This window comes from Copadichromis virginalis, linkage group LG1, assembly GCF_057382275.1.
Source record: "Copadichromis virginalis isolate Kocher_CV1m ecotype Utaka linkage group LG1, C_Virginalis_male_GT1.1, whole genome shotgun sequence".
Lineage (NCBI taxonomy): Eukaryota > Metazoa > Chordata > Actinopteri > Cichliformes > Cichlidae > Copadichromis > Copadichromis virginalis.
This window is the reverse complement of record NC_140618.1, coordinates 15,631,125-15,649,658: the sequence shown is the minus strand read 5'-3', so window position 1 is coordinate 15,649,658 and position 18,534 is coordinate 15,631,125. Positions and strand designations below refer to the sequence as shown.

The 18,534-nt window shown below is 40.4% G+C and overlaps 2 protein-coding genes across 2 annotated transcripts; one reads left to right on the top strand and one right to left on the bottom strand.

Moving 5' to 3' along the window:
- Positions 1-1,220: 1,220 nt before the first annotated feature.
- eva1ab (eva-1 homolog A, regulator of programmed cell death b) lies at positions 1,221-13,004 on the bottom strand. The gene is made up of 5 exons (XM_085452349.1): positions 12,956-13,004; positions 6,053-6,114; positions 4,967-5,156; positions 3,747-4,103; positions 1,221-2,818 (listed from the first exon to the last, which is right to left on the bottom strand). Exons 3-5 carry the CDS (start codon positions 5,067-5,069, stop codon positions 2,706-2,708), a joined length of 573 nt encoding a protein of 190 aa, XP_085308475.1. The 5' UTR covers positions 5,070-5,156; positions 6,053-6,114; positions 12,956-13,004; the 3' UTR covers positions 1,221-2,705.
- LOC146718497 (uncharacterized) lies at positions 10,876-17,483 on the top strand. The gene is made up of 3 exons (XM_085464942.1): positions 10,876-10,881; positions 11,086-11,195; positions 15,896-17,483. The coding sequence occupies exons 1-3, from the start codon at positions 10,876-10,878 to the stop codon at positions 17,481-17,483; spliced, it is 1,704 nt and encodes a 567-aa protein (XP_085321068.1).
- The last annotated feature ends 1,051 nt before the right edge of the window (positions 17,484-18,534 follow it).

Genomic DNA, 18,534 nt, shown 5'->3' with positions numbered 1-18,534 from the left:
TTATCCTGTTTTGGGTTAATTTAATTTTGCCTTTCACTTTATTTATTTATTTATTTATTTATTTATTTATTTATTTATTTATTTATTACATTTGTACAGCTGTACATAAATAATGGGGTGAATGGTTATGGCTGAGTTTTCCAAGATGAGCTGCAGAGGCATATTTTGGACACCAGATGGCAGTAGAGACAGCGTCACAGTAAATAATAGAGTACACTGCTTGCACTGGTTTTTGTCCATTAAATGATCACGTTTTTGTGCAACTAAGTGTGTGGGTACCTGCAGTGGCGATATCAAGGTCAAAACCTTTCTATAGGTGATTCTGTCATGCTTTATGCCCTACATTCAGAGCTTTTCTTCTTTGTCAAACCACTTCCCTGTCCACCACAACCCTTGGCTTACACTCAAAGCCGAGGGTTGTGGTGTTTGGGCTTTGGTGTTCATTCAAATAATTACTTGAATGAACATAAAAAAAATCATGGAAAGGATTTCCACATGATTAAATTGCTTTATTTTACCATCATGCAATGCTGTTATTCCAACTTAATGTACTTGAGTTGGACCAACTTAATCGATTAATGTTGAATAAACTTATTTGCTGCAGTCAAGTCCAGAATAGAAAGCCATTTATTAAAGTGTAACTCTGTTCCATGATTATTTTAGGTTCATTTAAAGAGTTATTTTTTGGAGTGTTCAACAAAATATAGTCTGGTCAACATAAAACTTGTCATGGACATCTTTTGCCCTCCAATTTAATGGATTTATAAAATTCATATGGTTTTATAACTAGTAGTATAATAGTAGGTGGGCTGGAGCCTATCCCAGCTGTCAGAGGGCGAGAGCCAGGATACACCCTGGACAAGTCTATCACAAGTAACACCGTATGGCCTCTTGCACTCACATATGGGTAATTTAGAATCACCAACCACCCTTGCTAGATCGTATCATCTCAACAATAATAAATTTAACTAAAATTAATTTCATGCACTGTAGGAACATAAAAAATTTTTGTTCAAATTATTTTGTTCAAATTACAATTAGACTCTTTCCAGTCGTTAAAGGTGACTGTACACACCATTTCCCCGGACCACATGCCCTCGTTATGTTATTCTTATTGGCACGATTCAACAGTGTACATTCAAACTGTAACCCTCACCATCATGGATTCTGCCAACAAACTTAGTAGAGGTGTGTACCACGGACCCAAAACAGACCAAAAAAACCACTGAAATTAAAGTTTATTCACTTTTTCAACTCTTCAACACAGATTTAAATGGAGCATGAGCTGCTAATACATTGTGTGATATGCAGAAAGACCTGCAGCTGATTAGCTGCCATCCTAAGCCATTTCTGTCATAATTATTAGTACACAGTCATTAGGAGATTCAGAATTCTAGCAATATAAGCACCAGTATATCTCCATCTGTGCATCGAGTTATTATGCTGCTCTGTAGAGTGGAAGTTTTACATCTATCTCACCACATTTACACTTTTTCCCTTCTGTTGCCTTTAATTTTACAGTTTCCAGAACTCACAGTGGGATTATAGCAGGTTCACAAACAAATAAGAGTAGATGAGAAAAGTGCAAAAACTCTAAAATGTGGACCATATCTTGATACCAGTGTTTAAGACAGTAGTTCTCAGACTGTGGGTAGATGCCACTTGTGGGGCATTGAGTTACTGCATTAAAACGAAAAAAGGTATCATGGGGACCCTATAAAAAGGCTCTAAAGCAATACAATGAAAATCATGTGACTATAGTTACATGGATGACAATCACCCAATGTTAGTGGAGTAGGATTAAGTGGGGCGTGCCAGAAAAGGTTTGAGAACCACTGATTGAAAATTAATCCAAATGTTATGCAAATGTTTTTGCTTTTATTTGGCCTTAAAACAAAGTACTAAAGAGAATAGTATTGACAATAATTAAACAATAAGTTATTGTTTAAAATCTTTCATTAGATTCTGTTTAAATTCAGTCATCATTAAATTAAGTTGACAGAATAAATAAAAAACATTCCCATTAGTAAATTGGTAATCTAATGCACCGATAGAAAAGTGGCTGTTAAAAAGCTGATACTTTCCAGTACAGATGGTTGGATTGTGATCAGTTTAACAAGCCAAGATCCTTGCTTTGGTGACCCCGTGTGAATAAGAAAGCAGCTAAAAGCTTGCTTAATCTCATCATTTCATTTCAGACTGTACACTCACACACAGCTGTAGCCTCTGTTATGCCCCCTGTTTGCTATACTTCTCAAAGCACTTGTTAATAATAGAAAAGTTAGAAAATCCCAGCGACTTTATGGCAGCAGCTACATATCGCAGATTCTCTGAAATATCTGCTACGGCTGGCAGCAGTGGTGGTCATCTGTGCTCTTTGTGTCTCTACCAGTTGATGTTTCGGGGCATTCTTCTTCCAAAAATGTCATTGCTGTCTCTTGTTGGATGACTGAACTATCGCAGCTCATATGTTTTCATTAATTTACACAGTAGAGGGACTTCTCCAGGCATTTCTGTCAGTGACAGTTTCACAAGAGTCACATTGGCACAATACATCAGTCCAGTAAGCTGATGGCTATTCATGTCATATAGTATTTATTGACCTATATAGCTATTAGATCCGTTTCCATCCATCAGCTGTATGTTTGTTTCCTTCTTTTTTCAGTCTGTATCTCAGTCTGCGCATCTCTCTGTTTACTGTTGTTTCAATAATATCTGTTAAGACTTTGAGTGACTGTACTGATGTCTGGTTGTCCGTTCATCCAGATCTCTCGGAGGATCCTCTCCCGCTCTTCTAGCCTCTGGGCCCGGTCCAGCTCTGATGACACACACACACAGAATAAGTTTTATGGACACTGTCCATTCATGTTACTGTCAGATTTATTATTTATTTATTATTCTATTTGAAGATAGGAGCATGTGTGTGTGATTATGTCTGGCTGCCGTGCTCATAGAGACATAACCAGAGCGTCACACCAACACAGTGTGAGATTTCAGCAGTCTTATTCTAATTAATTCATTGCTGTGGACACTGTGCAACATGGGTGAACAAACAGTATATAAAAGATGGCTTCCAGGTCTGAAAGGGGAAACCAGACGTGCTTTAAACTTGCATTCTAATCCAGCAGGGGTGACCTTTGGTTGCAAAAGAAGGCTGTTGGTATTGAAGTCTATGAGAAAATGAGTCTTTTGTAGACTTTGGTAAACACTTTCCAGATGAGTGTTATGTCTGGGTTTCTGTTAGCTAGTTTGTGGACTATGTTATTGGGCTTCTAATCCACCAATAAGTTATAAACACCGAGTCTGCCTTTATGTGTCTACGTCCTATAGAAGCTTGTTTTCACCAATAAAATGAATAAATAAATCAAATTGCCATGCAGCTAGCTGAGAAAAATTTAGGAGTGCATGCCTGTCTGATGTTTGTGTTGCAGTAAAATGATGCATAATGAATCATAAATACAGAGGAGCATGTGTTAAAAGAAGCACAACACAATAACTTTATGTTAAGTCTGCTATTTGAGTAAATGTACTTTCAAAACTGCTTTTTATTAAAACATTTCACTGGACTACGATTCATATCTAAAGGATCGGATCATCTGAATCACAGCAATACTATGATGTCATATGATGTGTGGGGTATCAAATTAGGAGACCTTATTTTAAAGGAAACAGCTTGCTGGATGTGTGAATGATGTCTTAGTGTGTGGATGGTGACATTGGTGTGCGTCAGTGTCTGCCACAGATACCCTCAGCCGATGTGAACATGGTGGCGTGCATTAGGGATCTCTCAAAGCGTCTGCGTCTCCGGGCTGATGGATCAGTTGTGTCATCCCAGTCCTCAGACTCACTTTCCCCAGTGGGCCCAGTCTCTCCAGAGGGGACGACGGCAGTATTGTCTGGGTTACTGTCTGCGGGCTGATGGTGGTGACAGCTGTGATGCCGACGATGTTGGAGTCTGTTCCTTGGGCGATGGGGAAGATTGTTAGTGTTGCCATAGTGGCAGTCTGCTCGACAGTGTATTTGGAAGACGATGGCGCACAGTGTGACAAGAAGGCCAACGCACACGCCGCCAAGAAACACAAGCGCTGTCCTCTCGGGCTGGTCTGTAAGAGAGGCAGGATAAATTAACAAATAAATTAACTGCTGTTTCATCCTTCTCTCAGTCCCTCCCTGCACAGTCTTTAGTCTTTATGTACTACGTTTTCAGACATCCCTCACCTGTCTGTTGTCTTTACACTGTTTCCACCTTCTGACCTCCACACATCTGTCTTTGAGCCAGTGGGCCAACGTCGCCGATCCCTTTTCAGCTTTCAATGCCAGAAAAATGTTTGACATGTTTGTATCTGCTTTGTGTTTTCTAGATCAAATTAATTTTAGTGCATGGGCCCTAAAGCCCCTAGTTTGGTCTCTAGAAGATCAGACCAGTGAAACCTTTTCCTTCTTTTATATAGTGTAAAAATGCATGTATGTTCCCATGTAAAAAGAAAAAAGAAATCAATAATAGGTCTTGCTTTTTTCAAAATGAGTCAGTCTACTGTTATTACAAAGAAATATTACTGCCGTAAATCAAAGAACCATCTTGGTTCAGTGTAATGTAACAGAGCAGCAGTAATATTTTTGTCAGTTAGAAAGCTGTGAAACATGTGGCTCAGATTAAACTAACAATGCAGACAAACACTCTCATGAACTAATCCTTTCTTCATGATTTGATACACAATCCATCCTATGTGGGAAAATACAGTCAAAGTGTGATAAATGATTCCTTTTTTTCTGCAGTTTTCACATGTTCTGAAGGCAGATGTCAAACTTTTAACAGACCTGTTCTTGCTCTTTGTTTCATACCCCTAGTAGGTTTATGTGCTAATATTATGTGCTAAGTTAAAGAAATTAGCACATAATATTTGCTCATCACATCAATCCCACATAAAAGCTTCTTTTTTCTTTCTTTCAATTGGACCTACTGTACCTGCAATGAAGGTGTAAGCAGCCAGTATGTTGCTAAGCAATGCCATCTCCTGGGACACCACCTTCACTTCCATATTTGGGCTTCCTGTTGTTGGAGCGCTCATGTTGTGGTTACTATTTTTCCTGCAGAAGTCAGTTCAGCACCTCATGATAAGGAGGATTTTCCCTGAATTCTTAAACCTGTAAATACCCTAAAACATAAGAATGAGAAACAAATTAGAAAATGAATAGCGTAAGTAACTTCAATAAGTCATGTACTAAAGCTAAACTACATTCATGTGAAAAAGTTTGTTTTCTCAGGACTGCATGCAATCCTCAGAAGAAGAAAAAACAAGTATACCCTCACTACAGGAATTAAGAGGGAAAGTAGCAAATAGGTGTTGCTAATCAAATGCACATGATTGATCGTCAGAAAATGTGAGCACCGCTATAGTTTTGCCAGTTTGCTGGTTGAGAGCATTTAAATGAGTGCTAACACAATGCAACGATCTTCCCAAGTGTGGAGGTCCCAGCAAATTCACCGAAGGCCATGCAATGCTCAGTGAAACTGCAAAAAAAGAGTTACAGCTCATACTTTGCTGGCCTCAGTTAACATGATATTACATTTTGTGACAATACAGTTAGAAAATGACTAAGCAAGGCAGCAGGGCTTAGGTTTGCCCCACCTGAACAAACCTCAAAACAAACAATGTTGTTTGGACAGAAGAGACCAAAGTTGGAGATGATGTACAATAGCATGCTTGGTGAAAACCAAACATGCATGTCAGGGCAAACAACGCATGTGTCAAGCACGGTGGTGGAGGAGTGATAATTAGCCCTAAATCCTGGCCACAAATGGATCATGAAATAGAACAATGGTACCAAGCAGAGCAGCAAATCTACCACGTTTCACACGTTCATGTGAGCCAGTTGTCCACATTAAAGTGAGTACAGGGGAAGGGTGGAAAATAAAGGTACCCCTGGTAACCCCTTTTCAGTTTATCAACAATCAAAACTGTGGCTTTATGGAGACAAGTCAAAGTGGTTAAACTGTCATTTAACAAATTAAAGTTAATCACAGAGGACTTTGAAAACACTGATGCCTTACCCATCAATCTGTACCTCCCTCCCAGTTTTCACCATCATTATCAACATGCCTGAGCTGTTTTCCTGCAGCGTTTAAAAGGGGAAAAAAAACAATAATTAGGCATCCATACCTCAGATAATATTTTGTTTTTGGCACAAAAAACACGCATGTATTCACACATTCTTTTGTGCACTTAAGTCAGTTTTGCAATATCTGTGCAGCACACAGACATGAACACACACGATTTAGTGCAGAGCTCATTCACTTGAGAGAGGGTGTTTGGAAGTAAAGGAAAGCCAGCGTGGAGATTTTCAAAACCAAGTATTTTTACACAAAACAGTTCATAGACGTGGACATTGTTTTAAACGTGAAGATTGAACATCAAGGATTTGATTCAGAATAATTTCTTACTTTGTCGACCACTAGGTGGCAACAAACAGCTGCGAGTGTTGCTGAAAGCTCAGGAGTTCAAGGCTTCCCATTAAGACTTTGCGAACCTGGCAACAGACTCAAGCACACATGCTGCCGTGCACCAGCTTATAACTGACAAAGCAACTTTAGTGCTGAAAAGCGCTCATTTCAAATGTGCTAAAGTTGCAATGCAGATGTGTGGAAAGAAAATAAAAGCATAAGAAGGTTGCAGTAATGTCTCAGGACTTAAACAGCTTGGCTGTAGCTCTGCATAGATGGATGTTTGGCTTTGAGCACACTGAATTGTAACTTAAATCACGTTAACTTTCAGCTTTAATGCTGTGCCTTTTAAAGCCTAAAAGAAGCACAGCCTAGAATCAAGCTCATGTTTTTGGCTTGCAGACAGTGCTATTCGTGCTTTTAGATTGTTTTAGTGTATCAGCCTGAACTACATCCTCCAGCTAAAATCTTTGCTGCTACCTAATATTGCAGCTCAGCCGAAGGGGACATTGTTAATGTTTAGTTCCTGTCATGCTGTCATGAGCATGAGTCTCTTCGCACAGACAGATGCGCTTCTTTTTACAGAGAAAATTATTTCTACATGAAAGGGCTTACAACAACGTTTGTTTTTGAGTAACCGATTTCTGGGAAGTTTATTTTCCCCCACATGTATTTTTTGTTTGCTTTGAAGAACAGTTCAGCCGGATGTATAGGAATTACAAGCCAGAGCAAAAATAAATGTAGTGGTGGTGAATTGTTCCTTTAAATTGTCTACATTTACTCTACGGTTTATTACCGTCTCTTGTCAGTGAGCTGAAAACATGAAAGTGGTTTTTAACATGCGCACATTTGGTGCTGACCTGGAAATGTGCTTGTTTCAGAGAGACAGTCCATCAAGTCCGGGCTTCAGAGAATGTCATAAATTACCCACACTAACAAGAAGTGTAAGGGGGGTTTTATTTTTATTTTTATCTAGGCCACAGAATAGAGTGTATTATATACGGCCTTTGGTCTGGACATAAAGATCCAAACTTAGACTATCCGGGGCATTTCTTTAAGCTCAAGCATAAAGAGTATGACATGATGGTTGGTGTCATATACAGTAAGTGATGATTATTAAACACTGAAATGAGTAGCTAAATCTCAGGGGGAGAAATTATTAAGTTACAATAAAGCAATATTAATAGTAATTAATAGTAAGAAGAAATACAACAATAACTCTTTAGAATAACCAGCTTAAATTACAAATCATTGTGTTTGAACTAGTTTAGTTCTGTATTTAAATTTCATAGCCCCTGTGTTATCAGTGTTACTGAACTCAAAGCTCGAGTGGCTTTTGGTGTCATTTGGACAAAATAAAAAATTTGAATAAGCTTTCAGAATATTGTAATTCAAGTCTGAAATGGTCTGGACGTTTCTAAAATACTTTGCACAGTCTCGCCTGTTACAAAAGACTCACAGGTCTTTTCATATCAGAACAGATTATTTATGTTTCAGTGTTGGAAATAAGATGCAGTGGGTTAAACAGAAGACCTTCAGAGCACAGTTTATATCTTGCGTGAAGCCAAAAATCAGCTCTGACATGTTCCTAGCACATATGGAGGACACATATGGAGGACGTGCATTGCTTAAAGCGTAGAAGTATGACTGCACGAGTGGGCTGTCTATTCCAGCAGTGTTTTTCTTTTCTTTTTTTTTCTGTATTTCTGCAGACTGCAGTTTTAATGGTTCACATGATTCTTATAATGTGTATGATGGAGTTTGAATGACTTTACTTGTACAGCACCAAGAATAAACCTGTCCCCATCAGCTAGGCCATCTAATAAAAGCTCCCTCTTCTTAAAGATAATCCTAGAGTGTAAGAAAACTGAATTTATACATTAACACCCGCAGCCCTGCAGACATTTACAGTCTTGTTAGAGATAAATGAAAACTTGTGTCCTAAGATACTCTTATTCTCTGTAGCTGCAAAAAATGATGACGATAATGATTAAGCAAAATTTCCAGAAATGACATATCAAATCTGAACAATGCTTAATGCTTACACAGAAAATGTGCAAAGCACCTCAGAAAGACTTTTCTTTTCTAGCATCTTCTTCAAATAAAATCTCGCTGTAAATAAACTTTATTTAATTTCATAAATGTGATTTCCCCACAGATTTAATACACGTTGTGTGTTCTCCATCAGATTACTTCACGAAGACTCTTTTCTTAATGCCAAACAACAGTAAAGATATCAGCCTATGAAAAAGCAGCATTTATAAAAATGAACAATGACACTTTTAAACATGTAAATCTGAACTGTGTAGAAATACAAAGATGCCAAATACAGAATGTTGTGCTCTTGAGCTGCACAGCTGTAAAGACACGGCATTGAAATTTAAACTTGAACAGATGAAAAATGGATGAAGCTCTGAGAGAAGATCAAACTGGCCTAATTTCTCTGGATGTTTTCAGCTGTAAAAACGCTGAAGCGCAGTGCTCTTGACCTGTCGGGAGAAACTAAGAGGACACTAGAGAACAAATCTGCATTTTATCTGTCACGTTTCTGGAAATATGGGCCAAGCGAGAGTCATTTTTGTCCCCTCCTTACTTACTGTTAGGCATAAAAAACACACACCTCGCGCTTTTAATTATGTTAGAAAACAAACTGAAGAGTCGAAAAGCAACTTGTCATCACGGGACATACAGAAGCAAAGAATAAAAAAACAAAAAAGGCAAATCGCATTTCATTAAAGTGCAACATAACACGAGCAAACATAACACAACCTCCAAGCCCTTCTAAAGTCACTGACTGTCAGGGTCATTTTGTGATGTTGTGTGTAAATGCTGCAGGACGTGACTGCCCTTCTCTCGCCCACTCCCCTGCTTACTCTTTCTTTCTGTCTTTAAATATGACAGTATAGCTTCCTGTATGTTACAAAAAAAAATAGCATTATACCATCATTAATAATTTATAGTTATGGGTATTAATCACACCTTTTAAAAAAATGTAACACCTATCTACCTTCACAAACAAGCCGCGGGACAAAAAGCAGATGTTCATCAGTATTAGAGTTGAGTGGTGAATGAAAAGTCATGCAATAAATTCCTATCAGCCAGCTGATCGCCACAGTTATGTAATGACATTAGTATGAGACGGTTGGCCTGCTGCCAGCTCATTACAGTCAGTCACACTCTGTTCAGCAGTCTAGAAATAATAAGCTGTTTACTCTGATGACTCAACTACATGCGAAAGGCTTTTTCTCACTCTGTACTTCACAGTCGGTCGATCGCACTGCAAAACTAAGATTTGCGATGCTCTTCTTTGCTTTCTTCCTTAAAAGCACTTTTTTTCTGATTGTTTGTCCAATAAATATGAAGCCCGTAGGGAACCCGAAGTCCTGCAGAACCATTGGATCAGTGCTCTTGTGTGCATGTGAATGTGAAGTCGTACAAAGGCGTGGCAGTCCTTTGGGCACTGTTCACAGATTTAGGCAGTGGCCGGTCTTTCAGTCAGGCTTTTTGCACTTGTGCGTGCCATCTTTCGTCTTTTCATCCCACTGAAGCAGATGTTTTTCTTTGAAGCTCTCCTGACCCAACTACATTTCAAGCATTTCAAGTGACCATGTCAATATTGGCGGCTTTATGAGCATGTTTGTAGCTAATATGTCTTTGTGGTGATGGTGTGGCCGCCCTGGTGAGTGTTTCTTCAAGGTTCACAGAGGAGGTATTTGGGGATTCAGCCATCTTCTGTATGGTGCACATGATCAGAGAAAGCCTAGTTTCTGGAGGAGTGTTGCTTAGGGCAAAACATCTCTGGTGGGAACTTTTTCTTTCCAAGAAATGCAGAATACTCAATGAACGCAGTGCACGTACAAGGCATGAAATTCCTTCTGCTGATGTGGAAGTGTTCATGTGAGGTTCATGTGCTCACCACACTTTTTGTTTACCTTGCAAGGTCTTTTTTCATACTTATTGAATTGTATGCTGATATGTTAGAGACATTCAACATTTCAGCCCTGGATATTTATCTTTTTGATGCTGATCGTTAGAATAAAGTGCCTACATGACCCCCACAGCATGCAGTGCAAGAGATAGGACACCAGTCCATCAGTTATTGGAGGCAGTTTTTGGCAATCGTGCGTGGAAACAGCAGTGTCATCAGCAAAGAGGCCTTTTTTGACCTTTTAACCTTTGTAGGTCAAACAGCTTCTTGTGGGCTTCACTGTGGAGGTAGGTGACCGCAGTAAAGTGGCCAAATGACCAGAAAAGAACATTCAAAATAGCTGAAATTTCAAAATAAAGATGTGGTTTGTATAGTCTTGCATACTCTGATGGGCATGTCGCAGTCACAGATCTTCTTCATGTTGTCACTGAAGGAGTTCGCTGGCTTTTCTCAAGGATCATGAAATATTGTATCTGCTCTCTATGTTGAATGCTCTGTGAAGCCGATGACGGTAATAGTAGAGTCCCTGTTTTTTGCTACTTCTCCTATGATTGCCAACCGTTTCCAAGCTTGTTCAGATTTGAATGCACACTGACCCTAAATATGAGACGTGGAGCTTCTTCAGCACCAGGTGAGCAAAGATTTACTCACCATACAGAGTATGAATATGCTATGACAGTTTTTGCAGTTCCCTCTGTCCTCCTTGTTCTTCCAGATTGTGATGATATTGGCATATTTCATGTCCTGGGACACAGCTCCCTCCTCCCAGACAGAGGAGTTAGTGGAGTTAGCCAAGGACTGGTCATCTGGCACACAAGAGCAATGGTTGGCCATCACTGCTTTTTAAACAGTACATGCCTGAGTTCTTGATCTCCTTTTAGATTACTGGATGTCCATGATGCTTTCACTGCTTTGACTGGGTTTCAGCTTTATCCCCTCAAATAGGTCGACTTTAACCTATTTGATGCCCACATCTGCTCCCACTGTATTCAGGAGCAGAACTCAGGCATTACCTACAAGGGCGGCTCTAATCGCTGTGTTTTGCCAACAAGAAATTTAAAACACATATTTAAACTTTAACTGAACTCATGAATTTGCTTGGAGGGGTTTTCACGAATGCTAAAAGTTTATATCTCATATGTTAGATTGGCTGGATTTGTTTTAAATTGGGTCTGCATAATCTAGGATTATGGCTCAGAGAACGTGAAATTTTGCAATGATATGATTAAAGTTTGTGTGGTTTGTTATACTGTATGTATAAATGTGCATTTTTAGCAAGAACCCCGGTTCGATCCCCGGTGGACACAGAACTCCCTCTGAGGTTGCGTCGGGAAAGGCATCTGGTGTAAGACTATCTAAACACGCAGAACTACTCGCTGAGGTGACCCCGTATGAATAAGGGAGCAGCTGAAAGTGGCTTTAATGCTAATTTTAAAATACAGAAAATTAAGAAATCAAAAGTCCATCGCTCTCTTTTCAAAACATGCAAAATCAATTACACATAAGTCTTTATTGAAATGCTTTGAAATTCCCATAGCTACAGTTTAGATCATCTCAGATATTAAGTCACTTCTATTATTTTACCAATATTTTATTACTAGTCGTACTTTATGTGAACCATTTTTTATTTTCCTAAACATTTGAACATTTTTGCCCAAAGTATTGGATAACAGAGGTGAAGCCGGCAGAATAAAGTGTGCTTTTCTTCAGGTATTTTGTTGGGCAGTTATTCCCAGCTTTGTTCGGTGATGATGCTTCAGTTTGTAAGAATAGGTGTGGCAATCAATGGCTACCTATGGCTCAGTCATTTACTCTATGGGGATGCAAAGTTTCAGTGATCACATCTCTGTGTGTCACTGCAGTCCATACATGTGATACCTTTCCCAGATATTATCCAGAGTCCACAGGGTTATATTTTAAATCTTTTTAGTCCCATCACTGCAATGAAAGCAATAAAGGCATATATCAAGCTCCTTATATATTAATTTTTTTCGAGTGAAGTCTCCTAGACTCCAGCCCGAGGTGTAAAACATGTTGCGCCTTTGTTTTCATACACACTGATGCTCTTCTCTCTTTTCTTTTTTTGCATGTCTGGCCAAATTCTTATGTGGCACAATAGCTCTTTGTTTTCCTCCATGTGGTTGAGAAAACTATATAGTTCCTCCGACCCGTGGTGTAGTCCACCACGACACTAACAGAACATACAAAAGCTCTTCCTGCACAGGCTCAATCCTCCACATCATGCTCATCACACTTTAAGCATATTTCTTCCCCCGTGTGTGTGACTGCTGATACTAATCTAACGTGACACTGGCCTTTCCCTCTGCTGCTGCACCGGAGCGAGAGTGTGCACGCAGATTTAGAAAAAAAAACAAAAACGGAAACAAGACAGAAAATTAAAGAAAGGAAAAAAATTACTTGGCGGCACAAAGAGTAATTATATGGAGGGAAAAGTAATCGAGCAGTGAGAAAGACAGATTTGAGACTTCCTACAAAATCATAATAATTATAAGCAGATATAAAAACCAGCAGTGGTGTCACCATGAGCAGTTATCAGCACATGTAAATAAAATGTTTGTACTTACATGTTAATAATCTGAAGAGCCCATCTGCTCTCCTGTCCTCTCATTCCTCCTTTCCTCTTTACTCTGGTCTTCTCTTTTCTCCTCCTCTCGGTACTCCTCTACTCTGTGCTCGACTCTCTCCTCCCCTTTTTTCTCCTCTCCTATTATCTCCACTCTTCTCTTTGCCTTTCTCTCAAAGAATACCAAAAGAAGACTAACAGTACAATTATAAGTATAAATCTCCTCTGCCCTCCCACAGTTGTCAGACAGGCCCAAAAGCCTCCGTCTCCTCTTCGCTTTCTTATGTAGATACAAATTAAAAATGTCAGTCATTCTCCTTTCATGCCCTCAGTTCTTCTTTCTTTAATGCCGTAGCAGCAGGAGGAGAAGGTACACTGCTCTGACTGTTTTCCAGAGTGCAGCTTTCCTTTATTCCGTTTTAGTTTTCTTTTTAGAGCGAGACATAGGTCAGCTCCTCGGGGCAGAAATGTGACATGAGAGACCCCGACAGGTCTGCTGAATCTCTCTCCTCTCTCTCCCTTTCCCAAACGTCTGCATGCCCTCCTCTCTGACTCTGCTGCTTTTTCCTCTTTCGCTCAACAACGCACACACAGCAGGACACATGTGCAGTTGTAAATGAAGACTCGCTGCCTCTCCTCATTTGCGCTTGGTCTGTTTTTCATGTGGAGCGCTCAGCAGGAGGGAGGAGAGAGAAACACTGAGGAGAGGAGAAGAAGAGGGACAGTGGGGCAGGAAACCAAGCAGAATACAATATTTCATGTGCAGTGTTGAAAAAAAAGTGCTATAATTTAGACGCATCACATGAAATTTCAGAAAATCACATCACGCCTGCACCCTGTAAAGCTAAGCTTTTTTTAAATGTGTAAATATATATATATATATATATATATTTGTATATATAGTCACTAATCAGTAAAAGAGGCATGAGATAAAATTCAAAACTGAGCAGCACAGTGTTTCACATGCGCAGAGATGACAGTGAGTGGCTGTGACAGATGAGGATTTCAGTCACCTGTGAAGTCACCTTCTCACTGCATGGGCACACTTTGGATATTATTATTATTATTATTATTATTATTATTATTATTATCATTATTTATTTATACTGCAGTCGGACCATGTGCCCTTACAGTAATACTTATAGCTGATATTTTAGCACCAAATCAACACTTTTCTAAAAGATCAAAAACAACTTTATATCAGATTAACACTGATGAAAATTTCATTAGCTACCCCATCAGCTTGGCAGGTTATTTTTGTGCTGATGTTACGCAAGGGGAAAAGTTTGAAAAACCCTCGAGGGCTGTGGTTGGGGAGGGTGACTGAGTTAAACAAGGTACTAAGCACTCAACAGGTATGTAGGGAAATAAAAACATGCAGTGGTATCGTTGGTAAACCTTTGCTCTTAGTTAAAGTTACTGTTACTGCTATTAGTCATGTTAACTCTGGACAAAGATGCTGGCTTTTCACTTCTTCAGAAAGGTGCCAGACTTCCTAACGTGCAGCAAAACAATTCTGAGTGTAAACAATAAAACTCAAACTTGTTCAGGCAGCCAGCTGTAGTGCGCTGCTGCACACTCATATGACACTCATCTCACTGCAACACTAGTCTTACACACCCATTAAATCACTGAGGTATATTTAAGCTGTCAGTATTTTGCTCATTCTTTTGCTGCGTGTCTGTGCAGACATGGTTTAAGCCTTTCACCCAGACAGGCTCTCCAAGATGTGTACTTTAACCTGAACCATGACCTCCTCATCCTAAACCTCATGCTACATAGTTTTATTGCCTAAAATCGACCAGAGAAACCTGAAAAGGTCCAGAAGTCAAACTTCTACCACTGCCTGCAAAAGGTCAGAAGGTCATGACTATATCATTGATAAATAACAGGCAGTTGATGCTTACAGATAATGACATCATCACTAAAAGCCAATCCAGTGGTCTTGTGAACCCCCACCTAATGCTGACCATATACCGTATATAAAAGATATGTGAGTGGAGCTACACCTTGGTTCTTTTTAAAAGCCAGCAGGGGGCGAATTGAAAGTCTACTCTTTGTAAATTATGGTCTCAGCTGGAGACCAAAAGCAGGATGTGACAGGTCAGATATGCAGACATGAAAAAGAGCCCAGAAGTTTTAGAGTATTTCTCACAACTAGTTTAATTAATACACATGTGTCTGTGGGAAAACAGGTGCTTCCACAGGGAAGTCTTAAAGTACTGTCATGTTGTTGTTTGGATCCTTGTTTTCTGTTTTATTTCTGTTCTTCTTTTAATATTATTTAGAAGTATTCTCCCCAGTGTTTCTGTCATCCATCCCCTCGCACTATTAAATACATGTTTTCTTTTGTTTATGAGGTGTTGATAACAACCAATTAACAGTTTGCTTTTCATTCAAATTATCTGCATGTGCTGCATTTAGGAATTCTGTGTTTTTCGGTTTTCGTTAGGTGAACCACACCCTTGTGACATTTGGTTTCAAAAAACTAAAGCGGATACCACAAAAAAGTTTAAGTCTTCACAAACAGGACTTTGCAAAACACTGGGTGATCCTTTTTATACTTTTATATGCAGTCTGTGATGCTGTTAATAAGCTAATATTTCATGGTGGAAATATCAGAATTGCTCCTGTTGTATTTTGATCCCTGGGCCTGAATATTGGTCAAAATAAGATAAAAACGGAAGAAATGTTAATGCATCAGCAAAACCTGTTACAAATCTGAAGATCAACCCAGTGCTGCAATATACAATCCAACAGTCCAAAATGCTGTTGATCCCCTGGAATCCACAAAAGTTTGACATGAAAAAGTTTCATGGCATTTCGGTCTGAAGCGAAGATATGGAACGCCTGGTAGCACCTACATGGCTACAAGTAACTGACAACTAAAATTCATTTTATTTGGTCTGTTTGTCTCTTCATGTTTGTTTTACATCATCAGGAGCTGCAAGTCCAAGTCAAGATCGATGGTACTGAAGAAGGGCAAGGTGACGGACAAGTTCCGGTTCTCAATTTCAGGAACCATTATTCCATCCATAACGGAACAACCAGTTAAGAGCTTGGGGAAACTCTTTGACTCCAGCCTGAAAGACTCTACTGCTATCCAGAAGGCAAATGAGGAGCTGGGAGCGTGGCTTATTAAGGTGGATAAGTCTGGCCTGCCTGGAAGATTTAAAGCCTGGATCTACCAGCATTCCATCCTGCCCCGAATCCTGTGGCCCTTGCTTGTCTATACAGTTCCAATAACTACTGTGGAATCCCTTGAAAGAAAGATCAGTGGCTTTCTTCGTAAGTGGCTGGGACTTCCCCGCAGTCTCACCAGCGCTGCCTTGTATGGGACAAGCAACAGCGTGCAGTTACCCTTCAGTGGTCTCACAGAAGAGTTCAAGGTGGCTCGCACACGAGAAGCCCTACAGTACAGAGATTCTAAAGACTGCAAGGTGGCATCAGCAGGCATTGAGGTAAGGACAGGAAGAAAGTGGAAGGCTGAGAAGGCAGTTGAGGTGGCGGAGTCACGCCTAAGGCAGAAAACACTAATGGGGGTCTTAGCAACAGGGGGAGCAGGCTTGGGGTACATCCCAAAGGCCCAGGTCAGCAGGGCACAGGGAAAGGAGAGACACCAGCTACTCCAGGAAGAGGTCCGAGCAGGTGTGGAGGAGGAGCGAGTAAGCAGAGCTGTAGGCCTTAAGCGGCAGGGAGCATGGACAAGGTGGGAGAGCACCTTGCAGCGCAAGGTCACCTGGGCAAACATCATGCAGGCAGACTTCCACCGGATCCGATTCCTAGTGCAGGCAGTATACGACACTCTGCCAAGCCCAGCAAACCTCCATTTGTGGGGAAAGAGCGAGACACCTGCCTGTCCCCTGTGCTCTGGAAGAGGGACCCTAGAACACCTCCTTAGCAGCTGCCCAAGGGCCCTGGCCGATGGTCGGTATCGTTGGCGGCACGACCAGGTGCTCAGAGTAGTTGCTGAAAAGATTGCCTCAGCAATCAGCATCAGCAAGCATCATCATGCTCCGAGGAAGGCAATCTCTTTTATTAAGGCTGGAGAGAAACCCCAGGGGCGCCCACATTTGACAACTGGCCTTCTCAACACAGCCTCTGATTGGCAGCTACAGGCTGACCTGGGTAAACAACTAAAGTTTCCTCAGAACATTGCAGAAACATCACTCCGGCCAGACTTGATAATTATTTCTGAGGCCTCAAAACAGCTGATCATGCTGGAACTCACAGTGCCCTGGGAAGAGCGGATTGAGGAGGCTAATGAAAGGAAACGAGGAAAGTACCAGGAACTAGTGCAAGAGTGCAGGGGAAGGGGCTGGAAGACTTTCTATGAGCCCATAGAAGTGGGTTGTAGGGGCTTTGCAGGACGATCACTCTGCAAAGTTCTAGGCCGGCTGGGCGTGGCTGGGGCAGCCAAGAAGAGGGCCATCCAGGCTGTGAGTGAAGCGGCAGAGAAAGCCACAAGGTGGCTGTGGATTAAGAGGGCTGATCTGTGGGTAGCTACTGGTACGCAAGTCGGGGCCTGATCACCCCCGGCTGGGTCGCCTGGGCGAGGGTGTATGATGTTGTGAGACCCGAAACACCTGATGACCCTAGGATACATCACTGAAGATGCGTACCAGTGCATCCAGGAGATGTGTCTTTATAGCATGAATAAATGATGTGCATGCACAGAATGCATGCCTACAGCTTTTCTCCATACATAAGCTGGTTTTCATAAAGAAAGAGTGTGCACTGAGGGTGAGTGTGTCTACCTCAGGCCTACTACTGACCATGCATAACCTTTTTTTTTTAGATACAACACAACATCCCGTTTCATAGAGCTTGAGCTTATATTTGTAGTCTATTGCATGTATGTTTTGCATTCATGCGCACACTCACCTGTATTATTAGGTGTGATTTACCATTTACGAACTTATTTCTCAGTGATACAAACAGATGTTACAGTGGATTATGCTTTTTTTGTCTTTTAGTCCAAGTGCTGACTGTTACAGGCCTTAGCTCTGCACTTACACATGTGATAGGCTCAGTTTCACTTCTGTGGTTTCACATCTAAAACAAAAAAAAATCGAATTTCTATTTCTCCACTTCTGTCAGGAATATCTGTTTCAGATTTGACACAACCGTGTTGTCGAAAATTTGCTGGATCTTTCCGTTGCTCTTTGTAAAACTGCGATCACGTTTTCCGTTCTACGCCCACACGTGCACAAGTTATTAAATCAGCATCTTCACATTTCTGTAATTCTTTAATGGCTTGTTTAACACTTAATATCACACAAAAGCCTTGTGTTACTGGTTGTGTTCAGGTCTGCACAATCTGAAATCTCAGCACATTTACATGCAAACTCCCCTCTCTTGCACAATTACTGGAGAGAAATAAATAAAATGAATCCACGCATCTTTTTTTCCTTGCCACATGTGAAGGTTATTTATAGCGCTGATATAGCAGAATTAAGGTTAATAGATATTAAATAAACCAAGCATCGCCTTATGTTTGCAATTTTAATGTCTAAACATTGTTCTTTTTGCAGAATACACAACACACAGACCACTTTAAATCCATAATGCATGTATTTC